Source organism: Rhipicephalus microplus, chromosome 3, assembly GCF_043290135.1.
Source record: "Rhipicephalus microplus isolate Deutch F79 chromosome 3, USDA_Rmic, whole genome shotgun sequence".
Classification (NCBI taxonomy): domain Eukaryota; kingdom Metazoa; phylum Arthropoda; class Arachnida; order Ixodida; family Ixodidae; genus Rhipicephalus; species Rhipicephalus microplus.
This window is the reverse complement of record NC_134702.1, coordinates 255,174,900-255,192,561: the sequence shown is the minus strand read 5'-3', so window position 1 is coordinate 255,192,561 and position 17,662 is coordinate 255,174,900. Positions and strand designations below refer to the sequence as shown.

At 46.3% G+C, this 17,662-nt stretch overlaps 1 protein-coding gene across 1 annotated transcript in view; it reads right to left on the bottom strand.

Annotated features, from left to right (window-relative positions):
- Window positions 1-17,662, bottom strand: part of LOC119168610 (neprilysin-1) — a 638,470-nt gene that overhangs the window by 160,491 nt on the left and 460,317 nt on the right. Inside the window, exon 17 of the mRNA XM_037420008.2 lies at window positions 15,817-15,868. Coding sequence (XP_037275905.2) covers window positions 15,817-15,868 — 52 coding nt within the window. The remainder of the gene's footprint in view (window positions 1-15,816; window positions 15,869-17,662) is intronic.

Below are 17,662 nucleotides of genomic sequence, written 5' to 3'. Positions count from 1 at the left end.
AAGAAGATCTAGCCCAGCGCAAAGGTGTTGTGTCTCGTTCCTGTCAAACAACGGCAATCTTATGATGTACCACCTCCTTGTCTCTTCTATCTTCCTCACGCTCAAACCAACCCTGTTGACCTTGACTCCCTTTCCCACCTTCTTTAGTATAATATGCATGACTATGCTTTGATTTACTTTCTCCTATTCCATTTTTGTTATATTTCATTTCATTTCATTTATTTATACTGTTAGCCCAGAAGTGGGCCGTTACAGGGTGGAAGTACAAACAATTATTTGCAAAAAGAAGTACCGTACAGGTCTCGAGATAATTTCTCGGTATTATTGTGACCAGCAACTCGAAGTTATACATAACATACATAAATGGAACACACATGCGATGCAATACATACGCGCAGAACAGCACATGACGCATTTGAGGCGGCACTTTTGCACCGCGCTGAAGATTTGAAAGACAACTACTGCAGAATCATGCAACCAACAAAAAGTACACACACACGCCAAAAAAAAAAAAACATATGTCACTGTTATTCGGAAAATAAACGTTTTAGATTCTGTTCAAATGATGTAAGCAAGGAACAACCAATTATAGACTCTGTCAGCATATTCCAATCTTCAATAGCACGTGGAAAGTAACTGAACTTAAAGCAATCGTTACGTGGGACTAGGGGTGGTATATACATATTATGGCGATGTCTGGAGTGTTCTTGTGTGTTGACCTGGAAGTAATCTGAATAGTTTAGTTTAAAATGATTATGAATTAACTGGAAGAGGAATTTCAGACGCTCAATCCTCGTCCTAAGTTCAGGACTATCCAGTCCAGCTTTTTTACAGAGTTCAGTAGGAGAATGATGTCGGCGATATTTATTAAAAATAAATCTCGCACCAAGTTGCTGTATTTTTGTTATTTTATTGCAGTTTGTCTTTGTGTAAGGGTCCCAGACAATTTTAGAATATTCGATAATAGGTCTGACAAGAGTTTTGTAAGCAAGACACTTTATATCAGATGGGGCGGTATAAAGGTTACGTCTAAGGCTATGCAATGCCTTGGTAGCCCTGGAGCATACATTATCAATATGAGTGTTCCACCGGAGGTCGGGCGTGAACCATAACCCAAGATATTTATAGTTTTGTACACGCTTGAGGAAAGCATTGCCAATCTGGTAGTTGTAATCTAAAGGTGCTTTCTTTCTAGTTATAGTCATAAAGACTGTTTTTTCTGTGTTCAAACTCATTTGCCATTCTTCGCACCAATCCTTTATTCTTTGAAGATTGTTGTTTAGATTAACTTGGTCATGTTCAGTCTCGATTCTGCTATAAACAACACAGTTTGTTTGTAATATTGTAATAAACATTGTAATATTATGCTTCCATTTCGCTTTGTACCTCTGTGCCTTGTTGTGTTGCTGATGGAGACACCAGGCCCAAAGAGCTATAGTTATTTATATTTTCGTTTATTTTGTTTGGGACGTATAGCGTTATTAACCTCTATAATCATGCCGCTGTTCTTGTTTGTTTTTGTTGTTGCAATGTTCATTTGCAACATATTGAAAATTCGGCTTCAGATTCACTGTGTAGTGTACTAGTTTCTCAAAATTCAGTGTTCGTTCAGGTGGGCAAGTGTGTATCGACTCTGGTTTTTTTTAGATTTCAATATACAGTCAGCGCGTTTTAAAGAAGATTAGCTTTGCAGTTTTCGTGATGGGTTTCGCTTCAAGTGTTCGGTCATTATGCGAAATTAGACTTTGTACTCCTATTATACCGATGTGGTGAATATTGCCACGTTCCATTTCTCAAGTTTTGTTATCGTCCCAAAACACTACACAACTCTCAGTGCAAACCACGCCTGCAGGTTTCGAGAAGCTTCAGGACTGTAGGAGATCATTTCGATAAGATCACGCCTACTCTGCGAACTGTACAGATTATTCTGGAACCTACGCCACCGCCAGCGATAACGCTAGAACATTCCACGGCAAGAGTATAAATGCCGACGCGCTTCGCCGCTTGTCAGTAGTTGATCAACGGCCGACGCTCAGTTCGCCGTTATGAGTCCAAGGCTGCTACTGTCATCGGACTTTCCGTTTACCGGGCACAGGTTCGCCCAAATAAACAGTTGAATTCCAACGCAAAGTCTCCAGTCTCCGGCCACGTGACGACCCCGTGACATCTGGTAGAAGTGCTGCTTCTTTGATGTTCCGGGCGCCCCCTTCAAGCCGTGACCCCAGCCCAACCAGCAAAGAAGACACGGACGCTAAACCTGAACAGCAAACAAGCCGCAGGCACAGGGGACTACAACCAGAGTACGGGCCCCTTCCTGAAGCAGCGAGGCAGACCCGGATCCCGATATCAACTACTGCAACCATGACCGCCCCCTTGCAGCCTGCACCACTTCTGCTTCGGCAACCCAAAGAGCCGCGAACTTTCCGCGGTTCGCCACTGGAAGACCCGGAAAGCTGGATCGAAAGGTTCGACCACGTCACCGCCTTCAATGACTGGACAGACGATGACAAGCTCCGGCATGTGTATTTCGCCTGGGAAGATGCTGCTCGGACCAGATTCGAGAATCAAGAGCGAAGCCTTACAACCTGGTACGTCTTTCACGCCAGGTTCCTCACCACTTTCGCAAGTGTGGTTCGCAAGAAGAAGGCCGCAGCTCTCCTCGAAACCCGCATACAGATGCCAAATGAAAACGTGGCGCTGTTCACGGAAGATATGATTAAACTCTTCCACCACGCTGACTCCGACATGTCCAAGGAGAAGAAGGTTCATCTGCTCATGCGAGGAGTAAAGCAGGAACTCTACGTCGGGCTGATCAGAAACCCACCAAAGACGGTCGCCGAATTCATTTCAGAAGCATCTACGATAGAGAATACGTAGGCGCCAGATGCGCACGCGGCAATATAACCGTAGCTTTTCGCGTACAAGCTACGCAGGCATTCAAGCGCTAGGAACCACTGACTTGCGTGAGACAATCCGAGCGATCGTGCAAGAGGAGCTGCAAAAATTACTTCCTTCAGCACAGCCTCACGTGGAATCCATCGCGGACGTCGTGCACCAGGAGATCCAGCAATCGCTGGGCGTTTCTCAGCCTCAAGAGCCTCAGCTGCAAGCCATGGGCTATGCTGCTGCAGCTTGCCGCCACGCCCCTCCTCCATGTGCACGCCAAAACACTGCCCCATCGCACTTCCCTCACCAGACGCCACCGCCGCCAGCACCCCCACCGATGTCCTACCATTCGTCACCGGCCCAGCGCAGTGCGCCGAGGAAGACTGACGTCCGGCGCACACCTTACCACCGCCCGCTCTGCTACCACTGCGGAGAGGCCGGACACACGTACCACCGTTGCCAGTACCGACAGATGGGACTGCGTGGCCTCGCCGTCAATGCACCGCGTCTACAGCCAGGATAACGGCCACGTGACATCGCCGACTACCTGACGGGAACTCAGTGGACCCCACGAAGCCCTTACCGTTCGCCGTCACCCAGCTGCCGCACGTCACTGCACCACCGGCAGTACTCCAGCCCAACGTGGGCCGGTCTCTTAGCCCGTATCCGGGAAACTAAGGGCAGCAACCGATGGAGGTGCGGTTGCTGTGCGACGAACTACCGAAGATCCCCCGACGACGCCGCGACGGAGCTTTCCGAACACAACGCCAACCAGACAAAGCCCTGATGGTGAAACCTGACTTACCGAAGGTAACCTGACGACGCAACATGGAAGCAGCGGAACAAGGCGACGCAGCCTTGACCCGACGCAACACCCTAACTGTAATGCGAGACGGCGAACTAGTTACCTCGACGTTCTTATCGACGGCCACAGTGTGACTGCTCTCGTCGATACTGGAGCTGACTACTCCGTCATCAGTGGGTCGTTCGCCACGAAGTTAAAGAAAGTTAGGACAGCTTGGAAGGCCCTGAAATCCGCACAGCCGGATGTCATCTCGTAACGCCTGCAGGAATATGCACAGCGAGGGTCACCATTAACGGCCGTATTTATCCTACAGACTTCGTAGTCCTACAACGTTGCTTGAGAGATGTCATCCTTGGCACGGAATTCGTATGCTTCCATGGTGCTGTCATCAACCTAAAAACAAAGTCGATAACGTTATCCACAGAAAAAGCACTACCACCGCACACGCCATCGGAAAACCATGCCTTTAATGTGCTGGAAGAACAAGTCACCATTCCGCCTCGCTCAAGCGTCATTATTTCAGTCGGCGCTCCTAAATCACCTGACTTGGAAGGCGTCGTTGAAGGCAGTGAGCATCTGTTGGTCACCCGAAATATTTGCGTTGCAAAAGGAATTGCACAGCTGTGGGGAGGCAAAGCAACGGTTATGCTCACGAATTTCAGCAATGAGTACAAACATGTGAACAAAGGAAAAACGGTCGCATACATCGAAGAAATTGTCGAAGCCACCAGTGCTTTCGCCCTCGCCGATTCTGCGGAACCTGCTCAGAGGAACCAAGCCCCTCCCATAGCTTTCGATGTCAATCCCAGACTTCCAAACCACAAGCAAGAACAGTTCAAGGCCCTGCTCCTGCAGTAAGAAGATTGCTTTTCCTTGTCATCTAAAATTCGGCAGACCCCAATCACGAAACATCGCATCATAACCGAAGAAAATGCCAGACCACTCCGTCAGAGTCCGTAACGGGTTTAGATGCGAGAACGTCAGGCCATGAAGGGACAATTGATGAAATGCTGCGGGATAACATTATTCACCCGTTCAAGAGTCGATGGGCATCCCCCATGGTGTTAGTGAAGAAAAACGATGGGACCCCACGTTTGTGCGTCGATTATCGCCACCTGAACAAAATCACAAGAAAGCACGTGTATCCTCACCCACGAATAGACGACGCACTTGATCGGCTCCATAACGCCAAAATCTTTTCGTCAATGGACCTCAAGACTGGCTATTGGCAAATTGAAGTCGTTGAAAGAGACCGAGAGAAGACGGTGTTTATAACACCGGACGGCCTCCTCGAGTTTAAGGTGATGCCCTTCGGTCTTTGCTCAGCGCCTGCAACTTTTCAACGCGTTATGTATACACTACTGGCAGGATTGAAGTGACAGACCTGCCTTGTGTGCTTGGACGACGTCGTCGTGTTTTCCTCGAGCTTCGACGAGCATCTTTGGCGCCTTAAACCTGTACTTCAAGCCATCAAGACGTCCGGACTCACACTGAAGCCAGAAAAGTGCAGATTTGCGTACGAGGAGGTCTTGTTTATGGGGCACGTTATTCGCACGTCTGGAGTTCGTCCTGACCCACGGAAAACAGCCACCATCGTCGACTTCCCGTCACCCACTGACAAGAAGGCGGCGCGCCAATTTCAGGGCCTGTGGGCCTATTATAAGCGGTTCGTGAAAAACTTCGCCCGCATCGCCAATCCACTCACTAACCTTACCAAGGCCGACGTAGAGTTCAAGTGGGAAACGCTGCAGGAACACGCTTTCCAGGAGCTTAAACATCGCCTCCAGACGCCTCCGTTACTTGCCCATTTCGAAGAATTCGCCAAGACAGAAATACACACCGACGCAAGCAGCGGAGGTCTTGGCGCCGTTCTTGTGCAGAGGGCTGATGGATTAGAAAGGGTTAATAGTTACGCTAGCTAATCGCTATCCAAAGCAGAAGCCAATTATTCCACAACAGAAAAGAAGTGCTTCGCCATCATCTGGGCTACGTCGAAATTTCTCCCCTACCTCTACGTCAGGCCCTTCAAAGTTGTGAGCGACCACAACGCCTTGTGTTGGCTAGCAACCTTGAAGGACCCTTCAGGTCGCCTCGCAGGATGGAGCCTGAGACTTCAAGAATATGACAATACTGTCATTCACAAGTCCGGCAAGAAACACTCCGACGCCGACTGTCTCTCTCGTGCGCCTGTTGGCCAACTACCACCCGATGACCCGGATGACGACTACTTCTTGGGAACGATAACTACCGACGACTTCGCTGAACGACAGTGGACCGACCTGAAACTTAAGGCCCCAATAGAATACCCCGAAGGCAGGACCGCCGAAGTCCCGAAGGTATTTAAGCGCGCACTTGCGTCGTTCTTCCTGCGAAACGGACTTTACAAAAGAAAAACTTTTCACCGCTTCGAGCTAAGTACCTCCTTGTGGGGCCTTCAGCTCTGCGACCAGAACTCCTACAGGCCGTGCACGACGATCCGACGGCAGGGCACCTCGGTGTTTCTCGCACACTCGCGAGGATACAAGAAAGATACTACTGGCCACGTCTTACCACAGACGTCACTTGTTATGTGAGGACATGCCTGGACTGTCAGCGACGCAAGACACCGCCGACAAGGCCAGCGGGACTTCTGCAGCCAATTAAACCACCTTGCCAACATTTTCAGCAGATTGGTATGGACCTACTGGGGCCCTTCCCGACGTCGGCTTTCGGAAACAAGTGGATCATGGTAGCTACCGACTACCTCACCCGCTAAGCCAAGAGAAAAGCCCTTCCCAAAGGCAGTGCATCTGAGGTAGCTAAGTTCTTCGTCGAAAATATCGTCCTACGTCATGGCGCCCCGGAGGTCCTTATCACCGACAGAGGAACGACATTTACGGCCGACTTAACTCAAGCGATCTTGGCATACAGCCAGACAAACCACCAACGGACGACAGCGCACCACCCACAGACCAACGGCCTCACCGAGCGGCTTAACCAGACGATCGCCGACATGCTGGCAATGTACATCGATGTCGAACACAAGCCGTGAGACGCCATTCTTCTGTACGTGACCTTCGCATACAACACGGCAGTGCAGGAGACGACGCAGAAATCTCCATACAAATTGGTCTACGGAAGGAGCCCGGCCACGACGCTCGATGCCATGTTACCCAACGTCACCGACGAAGAAAACCACGATGTGAGTGAGTACCTTCAATGCGCCGAAGAAGCCCGACAACTTGCGCGTCTCCGTATCAAGAATCAACAGACGACCGACAGCCACCGTTACAATCTTCGACGATGCTTCGTGGAATACCAGCCCGGTGAACGTGTTTGGGTGTGGACGCCGATACGCTGATGTGGACTGAGTGGAAAGCTCCTGCGACGGTACTTCGGACCGTACAGGGTGGTTCGACGTCTCGGCCCACTTGATTACGAGGTTGTCCCTGACGGTATCACGAACTTTCAACGATGTCGATCGCGACCTGAAGTCGTCCATGTCGCGCGCCTCAAGCCGTTTCATGCGCGTTGAAGAACTGAAACAGTGTTTTTTGTATTAATACTGTATCGTAATTTATTCATTGTACTTTATTGCATTATTTTTGTATCTTGATTGATTGATATGTAGGGTTTAACGTCCCAAAACCACTATATGATTATGAGAGACGCCGTAGTGGAGGGCTCCAGAAATTTAGACCACCTGGGGTTCTTTAACGTGCACCCAAATCTGAGCACACGGGCCTACAACATTTCCGCCTCCATCGGAAATGCAGCCGCAGCAGCCGGGATTCGAACCCGCGCCCTGCGGGTCAGCAGCCGAGTACCTTAGCCACTAGACCACTGCGGCGGGGCTATTTTTGTACCTTGATCTTTAGTCAAAGCATGGGGACGATGCTTTTTTCAGAGGGGGGCAATGCCACGTACCATTTTTTAAGTTTTGTTATCGTCCCAAAACACTCCACAATTCTCAGCGCAAACCGCGCCTGCTGTTCTCGAGCAGCTTCCGGACTGTAGTAGATCATTTTGATAAGATAACGCCTACTCTGCGAACTGTACAGATTATCCTGGAACCTACGCCACCGCCAGCGATAACGCTAGAACATCCGACGGCAAGAGTATGAATGCCGGCGCGCTTTGCCGCTTGTCAGTAGTTGATCGACGGCCGACGCTCCGTTCGCCGCTATCAGTCCGAGACTGCTATCTGTGCAAGACTGCTGCTGTAATTGGACTTTCCGTTCACCGGGCACAGGTTCGCCAAAATAAACAGTTGAATCCCAACACGAAGTCTCCTGCCTTCAGCCACGTCACGACCCCGTGACAATATAGATGAGTATACTGTGGTTCATATGAATTGAGAAGGAAGGGAAGGTTGTTTATGCTAAAGTTAGTACCAACTATGTTGATGACTGGTCTCGAAGATGCTAAAATATTCAAGTCATGTATTTGAAATCTCAGTTTAAAATCAAAACAACATTACGAGGCGGAGGTATATTATGCCGTACATAACTTTCCTGTCATAATCATTACGTTTGGACGTGTAATTTGCCTTCATCATCTATTCACGCCACCTAATACCAAATTTGTTATATGCTGAGCTAGCAAAATGGCCGCGAGCATGCTATGAGCGTAGCATATGTCGTCTTTTACATGACACGCATATCATGATTATCGTGTTCGGACGTTTTACTTAACTGCACCGTCTATTGACGTCATGCAATACCAATTTGGTATAAGTAAGGCTAGAGAAACGACCGCGAGCGCATCATGAGTGTGACATGTGGTCATGTCGTTACATGACACGCATCTCATAATTATCATGTTTGCACCAGACACATACTTTCTTTATCCATTCACGTCCCGTAATACCAAACTTGGCATATGTGAAGCTATAGCTATAGCAAAACGGCGGGGAGACGATCATGAAGGGCCCAATATATTGTGACGTAACGTTGACAAGCGCACGCTGGGCGCAGCGTTGCTATACGTTAGCAAAACGTGAACACTCTATAGTCTGATGCCAGACGTGACCAGCGTCTGTCAGCACAGCCTGGCGGCAACCAGTGCAAAATGCGACATGCTGCATTTCACACAAACCACGTTACCCAGAATGCATCGCTCTGCCTAGCTTCGTGATGAAAGGACGCCGGGCGTGCTCAAAGGCGCACGCGTCAAAGGAACGCAGTGCGGTGCGTGCTTGCGAGTATATGTCAGGCAGATCAGCGCCTGGCGTGGCACCACTGGCATGACGCGACGAAACGAACGCTGGAGCACACGCGCACTGGGTCACATCTAAGTGTATTGGCTCCTTGAGTGTGGCATGTAGCCATGCTCTCACATGACACGCATCTCATAATTATTATGTTTGCACCAATCACATACCTTCATCATTCATTCGCGTGACGTAATACCAGATTTGGCATATATGAATCTAGCGATACGGCTCCGAGTACATCATGAGTGCGACATGTATTCATGTTGTTACATGACACGAATGTCGTGATTATCATGTTTGGACATGTCATTTACGTATGTCGTCCGTTCACGTCACGTAATACTGATTTTGGTACACGTGAAGCTAGCGAGATGGCCCTGAGCGCATCATGAGCGTAGCATCTAGTCATGTTGTTACATGACACTCATCACATGATTATCATGCTTGCACCAGTGAAATCCCTTTATCGTCCATTCACGTCCCGTAATACCAAATTTGGTTATGTGAGACTAGCGAAACGGCTGCGAGGGCATCATGAGGGTGGCTTGTAGTCATAATGTCACATGACACGCATCTCAGGATTATCATGTTTACACGAGTCACATACCTTCGTCATCCATTTGCATCACGTAACGCCGAATTTGGTATATGTGAAGCTAGCGAGACAGCTGCGAGTGCATCATGAGCGTGGCGTGTAGTCTTGACTCATGACTTACATGACATGCATGTCTTGATTTCCACGTTTGGGTCTGTCGCTTGTGTTCACCATGCAATTATGTCATACCATACCAGTTTTGCAACATATCATGTCAACGAAACCACCGCAAGAGCAGCAAGACCATGAAATTTAAATCATGACATTCATGACATACATATCATAATTTTCATGTTATGACTTGTCAAATATGCTCGACATACAGTCATGTTATGCCATACGACGTTTGCCATCGATACCATTATCCAAACTGTCAGGAGAGCTAAAGTCATAGGCGGCTAGATAGATAGATAGATAGATAGATAGATAGATAGATAGATAGATAGATAGATAGATAGATAGATAGATAGATAGATAGACAGATAGATAGATAGATAGATAGATAGATCGATAGATAGATAGACAGACAGACAGACAGACAGATAGATAGATAGATAGATAGATAGATAGATAGATAGATAAATAGATAGATAGATAGATAGATAAATAGATAGATAGATAGATAGATAGATAGATTAATAGATAGATAGATAAATAGATAGATAGATAGGTAGATAGATAGATAGATAGATAGATAGATAGATAGATAGATAGATAGATAGATAGATAGATAGATAGATAGATAGATAGATAGATAGATAGGAAGATAGATAGATAGATAGGTACGCTCAAAGTCGCCGAAGTTCGCTAAGAAATGCTTCGCATTCAAAAGGAACACTCATTACTGTTTTTAAAGAACCTCTTTCGGGGTGAATTGGTGAGCAAGATCGCTAGAAATGCTGCTCGTGGTGCAAAGCTTGGAACATAAAAACGGTAAACGAAATACACCTTGAGCGCATGTCTCTTTTCCCCTTTGCCTTCTTGATGTTCGAAGCTTCGCACCACAAATACCGTGTTGAGCAATGTCATTACTGTTGTCCACAGATCACCTGATGGCAGCCTGAATAGTTTCTTTTTATCCGCTACTTGGACGAACACGCACAACATTTAAAAAATAAATGCCCCCCCCCCCCCCCTCCTTCAAGGGAATCGTGAGGAAATGCGAACGCATTGTGTACCGTTCATAACGGCGTTTCGCACGTGAGAACCCAGCGTTAGAAAAAGTTTTTTTTTTCTTACACCATGCAGCTAATGGCACCGTTCCCCCACTTCATGTTTTTCTGTTGTGAGGAATGTAGTATGCGTTTCGAGCTTTAGTAGCTAGCGTGTACAGTTAAAAAATACTGTTAAGTAAACAAAACAAACGGCGTTCTCGGCTGGGCGTTGGAGTTTTCGAGCGGTGTCTCATGCGCATATTTCCGGATGTTCTTGAGAGGCGCCCAGCCAGCAAACAGTCGAGAAAAAGGCGCGAGCAGAAAAGAAAGTGGGGCGCAGGGGGGAGAGAGAGCGAACGGTGAAAGAAGCAAGGGTGAAGCACTGCACCTGTCTTTGTACCTGACGGCCATAATGTCAGCGTCTTATAAACACAAACGCTGCCAGCACAAATGCTACATATGCGTTTCAAACGCACTGCATTTAGGCAGTGGCAAGTCACGTACAAGCCAAGAAGGGGGTTGGGGGGGGGGGGGGGGGGCTTCTAGTAGCTAGTAACATGTGCGCCCACAGCTGTTGCTTTTGGAGAGGGTGGTGGATGGATCCCGACAGACGCCTCACATAGCTTGACTAAGAATTGCATTCACACTTAGTATACTCAGTACATTGAAGGGAATCTGAAGATCGTCATTCGCACAGCTTATAAGAAACAAACCGTATTTTCTAACCTGCATTTATCGTATTGTCTCTCAGTTAGTATAGCTATCCCAAATGATGTTACTGCCACTACAGGCATTTCACTATATCTATTTATAACAATCATTGTTGATATTCGATACCATGCGAATACCAGTACGATTAGTGATCATTTGCCAATCTGTCTAACTACTAGCGTAAAATTTAAGCGAAAACATGTAGTGGAAGGAGACATTCACTTTCAAGATTGGAATCCACGATGTTTATCTTGCTTTCGTGAAGAAATAGGATGGTAATCTGGAATGGCATGTTGTTTTGTCCTACACTTGAAACGCCTATGACCACTTTATTGATACCTTGTGCCCAGAAACATCTTTCTTATAACCATACAAAAGGTAAAACAAACTCCTAAACCATGAATTTTCTTTTAGCTAATGAAAATGACAAAGACAGCTGAGTTCTACCATTTATTCGTAACTGCTTTTGCCCTGGGTAGTTATCGATCCTATAGTAACGATTCAGTTCTAACAGTGAAACAGAGGGACAAATTCACATATTAAATATCGATTAGTATTATGACCAGTATTGAGCCAATTCAGAATGGCTGCAAAGCAAGCCAATTTTTAGTGCTACCAGCGATGTTGTGCGGTTACCTCTTGTGTTCTCGCCCCGTCTGACCACGCGGCCACACGCAATGGTGGCCCAAGTTTCAGTTGACATTTTGTCTTCTCGGCGCGCACGAGTATAGGCACGTCTTCACCCCCTCCCCTTCTCAGCAGTAATTCTGAAATTGACAATATACAAAGCAGTGACGAGGCAACTAAAGATGCACACTAGAACCACGCTTGCTGGTAAGACATGAACGATGCTTGCATGTGACTTGTTTGCGATGACCATAGCTTCAAATTATGATATTCGCACTCACGACTCCACAAAAAATATTCAAAGCGACACATCGAGAACGAAGGATTCACACGAACGCGCTAATAACATGAATCAAGTGAACGCACTGCACCAACCAACTGAAGCCGTTGCCAGGAAACTCCGCTAGACGGTACCACAAGTAGGCACTGCGATAACAACATTAAAATAGGACGTCATGACTGTTCGCTCAGCTTGACTCAGTACCTGAGGCGTGCCCTAAGCTGGCAGAACACCTGAAAGTACCATTGATGTCACATGACCGAGAACGCGCCATTGAACCTTTGGGTGGTTCTCGTACTCGAAACAGAGTACACAACGAACGCCATTTATACTTTGCTAAAAAGAACTCAAGCATACCAAGCTTTCGAATGAACCAACGCCATGTTTCGAATTTGACATTTAGTGTCACTGCTCCTTCAAAGAGACAATAAGGACAACTATTAAGTCAACGTTTATGGTTGAAATGGCGGTCCAGAAACCTCGTAGGGTTACTTCTGTCCAAAGGAAGGGCCTATTTTGAAATAAATCACGTTTTAGTGGTCCGCATTTGGTTAGCGCACTTCAAATTGCACACCTCTAAAAGCAGACCGACCAAACCGGTTCACGTCGATGTTGCCGTGCACAGTGTTGCCCGGTTTTGCTGCGCTAGTAGCAGCTGACCGAGAGAAGCGGGAGACACAGCAGCAACAAGGACCATTGATTAATTTCCCGCTATTTGCTTCGAGATTCGAGATGGTTTTGTTTCAACTGCGCCCCGCTATAAAGTACCGCCTGTCCTGTGTAACCGCGCGAAAAATTGAATTTTCGAACCACTCGCGCCATTCCCTATAGTAACGTCCCGGCAGTTCTTTTTTTAATTAATCAAACAGAAACAAACAAGCAGCATTTTACTGCGTCTCTTGATGCACGGAATGTTCTTTATTTAATGCAGCTAGATCGATTATTAGTGATTTATTGTAAGCGGCCCATCTGATGTCATCGGGATCATTTTTAAAATTTCCTACTGCGGCGCTTGTGTTCTAGTGCATTTACCTCAATTTATCGGTAGGTAGCGCACTGTTGTTGATAACATTGTCGTTTTAGATGTTGTCATATAATGCGCTTTCACTGTGACTTAAATTGTTACTCGACATTCATGTCTCTTGACAGTAAAATAGGAGAACTTTAATGACAACGCCCTCGGAAATAAATTCGAATAATACGTTTTACCACTGCCTGAAAGCACTCATGGCCAAGATGCATTGATGTATTTACAAAGCCCTTCACACATTTATTGCATCGGTACGAAACTAACAATAACCAAATTCTAAACTAGTTAAAAAAAGTAGGTCAAACAAAAGTGAAATTGTGAATGGCCTGAAGATAGAATCAATCCCGAATGATATTGACTTTATCACACCTGGCCTCACTCATGTAACAATATGGCATTAATGTCTGGCATTTTTTCCTGGCAGATGAAAGTTGGAAGGGTCACTGCGGGGCGAAAAGATGGTGCTTAGGCTTACGTTTAGTGCCGAAAATACCTGCGGGGCGTATGAGCCACGCACGGAGAAACCTATGTTGCCGTACACATCCGCGCATAGCTCAGTTGTCAAAAGAGGTGTTATGAGTACATGTTGAACTGATGCAGTTTACCGTTCTTGTGTCCATTGAATAGAAGCCAGCTTCCACAATAAGGTCACTAGGCATAAGTCATCTGTATATCTTGAGCCAGTCTTGGCTTCGGTGGCCAAAAATATACGTAGAAAATGGGGGGCTAAATATGGCGAAATAAATTATGCAGCAGGACGAGACAACAGCAACCACGAAATAGAAGAAGAAAAAATAGCTGTTGTCCCTTACATGCATCAGGTTACCCACCGCCTGAAAAAGGTGGGGCGACGCATGGGAGTGTGTGTAGTTTTCTTTGCGCCACGCAAGCTTTCTTAGCTCCCTAGGCAGACATGTGCCACTAGACTAAAAAAACAGCTGTGCAAAACAAAGCACAAAACCTGATTTCTAAATGCATTAGCAACGTTGTTTACAGCAGCGCACTTTCATGTCGTGCCTGTTATATTGGAAAACTTGGAGATGCCTTAACGACAGCTTGCGTGAGCATGCGTGCAACCTTCTCAGTGGTAACGACGGATTTCTGGCCCAACTTCTCACTAGATAAGGGCGGCTACTTGGGCTGGTTAGTATTGCATTTTGGAAATAAATATACATTCTTAGTGCGCAGGTAACGTTTCAGAAGGAAGAAAGAGCAAAGAGATAGGACAGAGCGCACATATTTCTTTCAAAAATTGCCACTAGATGTGGCTGTGAAGTTCAACACAGTAGTAGGTAATCAACATAAAGATGACCGCACAATAATCATAACTGAAGCTGCAAACATAGCACATGAATACTTGACTTGCGTGAGAAAACCATCAATAACTCTGTGCGATAAGGAGCTAGCGTTTTTGGACAGTCGCAGTTGCCATAGTAGTTGAATAGTGGTTGTAAGGCAAAGTGCGCGTTGGTAAGTTGGGGCTGACATACGTAGACCTTTTATCGGTTTTGTTATTTTAGTTTGCGATTTGGTCTTGTCGTATGTGCTTACGAAATGTTTTCTCTGTGAGTATGTACTTCACAGCTTTCCGAATAAACTTTTAGTATGCAGTAAGCGCTTGTCGCTGTCTATCCTGTCCGCGTCTACGTATCGCACTCTTACTTCAAACGATCAGGAATATAGCACATATGCACGTCATCGCAATAAATTTACCTATGTGAACAAAGTAATTATTCTTGTAAACGCTTTGAACTCTTCTGCGGCGGGCATGTTGGACTGCACACAAGCGGATTTGAGTATAGAAGGGGATAGATTCGTCGTTGAGGGCACCCGTACCCTCACAATTCTTACAATTTGCATCTGTGTGTCGCGTGCAAAGACATAGACACACATGAATGAAGGAAAGTCATTGTCTTTCATAAATAATGTAAAATTACAGCTCTTCAAATGATGAACGAACGCATGGAGGAGCCATTCTGATAAGAGTTTCTCGCTACGCCCAGGCTGTCCGCACAGCTGCATGAGCTGCTGTACAGTTTGATCTCTCATGCAATTTTAACACTCAGGCAACGCTAACGTGGTACAAACATTCTACCATTTCTGCGCTCTGTGTCGCTGTGATTTGAGGCGCAAGAAAAATGTTAAAACAGACCAATCACGAAGGTAAATTTACGTTTTCTTTTTTCGCCTTTAAAGCTACTTCAATGGAATAAAACACAGAGCCTCCGAGCAAGCAGTTTACACTCTTTTAATGTAGCAGAATAGAGAAAACACGTTTCTACGGTCAATCATGTAAATAGTCTCCGAGATTTCTCCTTACTTCAATGACAACGTCAACAGACCCTAGCTTGAAAGCAAACGTTAGACTTTAAGAAAAGGACAGTATTGAGCGGGGAGTATAAACTACCCCTATCCTGTTGTGTGCATCTGCTGTGTGGTAGCACTGGTGAACTATATATTCATGGTAATTTTCTGCACAATGCCCTAAGGCCAACGAAATGCGTGAGCAGCAAGAAGCAATCGTTTTCACTTACAGGGTGTCGTCATTGTAGAAGAATGGCTCGTGGAACAGACTCAAGGGTAGCTCTGGAATAAAAAAAAACGTTGGTACAAGGTATATAAAAAACTGTCGAAGTAACAACATCCGGAAGATAACACAAGCAATTAGGAAGCTTAAGTCACCTAGATTTTGCAGCTCAAAACAAAATTATTTCGGCAGTTTGCTGCCAGTTTTATGTCACAGTGACTAGCCCGCTTCATTCACCACATGGACGAATGGCTTCCGTAGCTTTAGGTAGAAAGAACTTGCCTGTAGTAGAGCGATAGCGTGGAATATTTGGCGTTAATTGATTTTAAAAGTAGTGTGAAGAAAATAGAAAAACAATGTCTAACGGACCAAATAAAGGACGCATGGCGTCAAACGGGAACTTTACCCACTGGTTTAATTTATTGTCTGTAAAAAGATGACCCCTAGAAATTAGGTGGGTCAAATAAGCAGGTGTATATGCTCACAAAAAAGAGATTGAAGGTGTCAGGCGTTAATTACGGCACCTAGTGCGAATAGGTGCAACAAAGAAAAAAGAGAAGTAAAAGTGCTTCCCATTTAGAACGAGTCACTATGGTAGAAGCAATATCGGGTGAAACTTAGCGTGTTCTCTTTCAAAAATCAAGCACAAACTCCATTAAAATGATAAAGGTTCTTCGCCTACTGCCACAATGCTAATTGTCTGTAAAGTTTCTCATAGAGTCTTACAGCACAGCTATACTTTAGCGTACTAAGGTTTCGATCCATGGGCAGATTAGAGCAGCGTTGTTCTCAGATGCTCTGTTTCATGGGCGCAGATTCCAAAGCTATACTCGGCGAAAGCTTTTCTTGACATTGGAGCGAAGGCCACGGAGGCGGGGCCTCCGCACATTTGTGTTACTACGCAAGTCATGCGGCAGCTTGCAGCCGATTTCGGTTCCAGTTTCGGTTTTCGCTTGCTCGCTGCGCTAGTGTGTTTAGCAAAATGTATGCATGCGAAATGGGAATGTCGGAGTTAAACTTTGATGAGAGTGCATACATGCAGCTAGTTACTGTGCTGTTTATATACTGGTACATATAAAATTTTCCGTTGTTCAGAACGTTTTCCCAGCATTATTCAGCCTTTATAACAGTGAAGTTTAGGTTCCGTGTTCAGCCCAGTATATACGGGTAGGCGCCACACGTGATCGAATGTTAAAGTTTACGGTATTGAGCCCTGGTACAGGCGAAATGGAAGGCCGGTTGCGGCACGATCCGGCCACCGGCCTGTCTTGTTTCAGTTTTGCTGTATTCGGTTTACGCCCTGAAAGGCTGTCAGCAATGATCGGCGCAGACTGCGCCTCAGTGTTCGAGAATCCTCACAATTGTTGTAGATCGTTGTTAGGATTGCACGCAGGACGCGAACAGTGAACCTTATTTCAGAGCTTGCGCGGCCACCAGTGATAAAGCTGGAAAGTTCGATGCGTGATGTATAAAAGACGGCGTGTCCCAACGATGAGCAGCTTTTCCACGGCCGATGCTGTGCTCGCCGCTGCAAGAGCAAGCAGCAGACGCAGCCGGGGATCGGAAAACGTGGTGCCGTCCAAGAAATAAAAAAGAAAAAAAATCAGGGCGCACGATAAGTTCTTTCCCATGAACAGCGTCCCATACTGATTAATTTGTGGGGTTTAACGTCCCCAAATCACCATTTGATTACGAGAGACGCCGTAGTGGAGGGCTCCGGAAATTTTGACCACCTTTAACGTGCACCCAAATCTGAGTACACTGGCCTACAACATTTCCGCCTCCATGGGAAATGCAGCCACCGCAGCCGGTAATCGAACCCGCGACCTGCGGGTCAGCAGCCGAGTACCTTA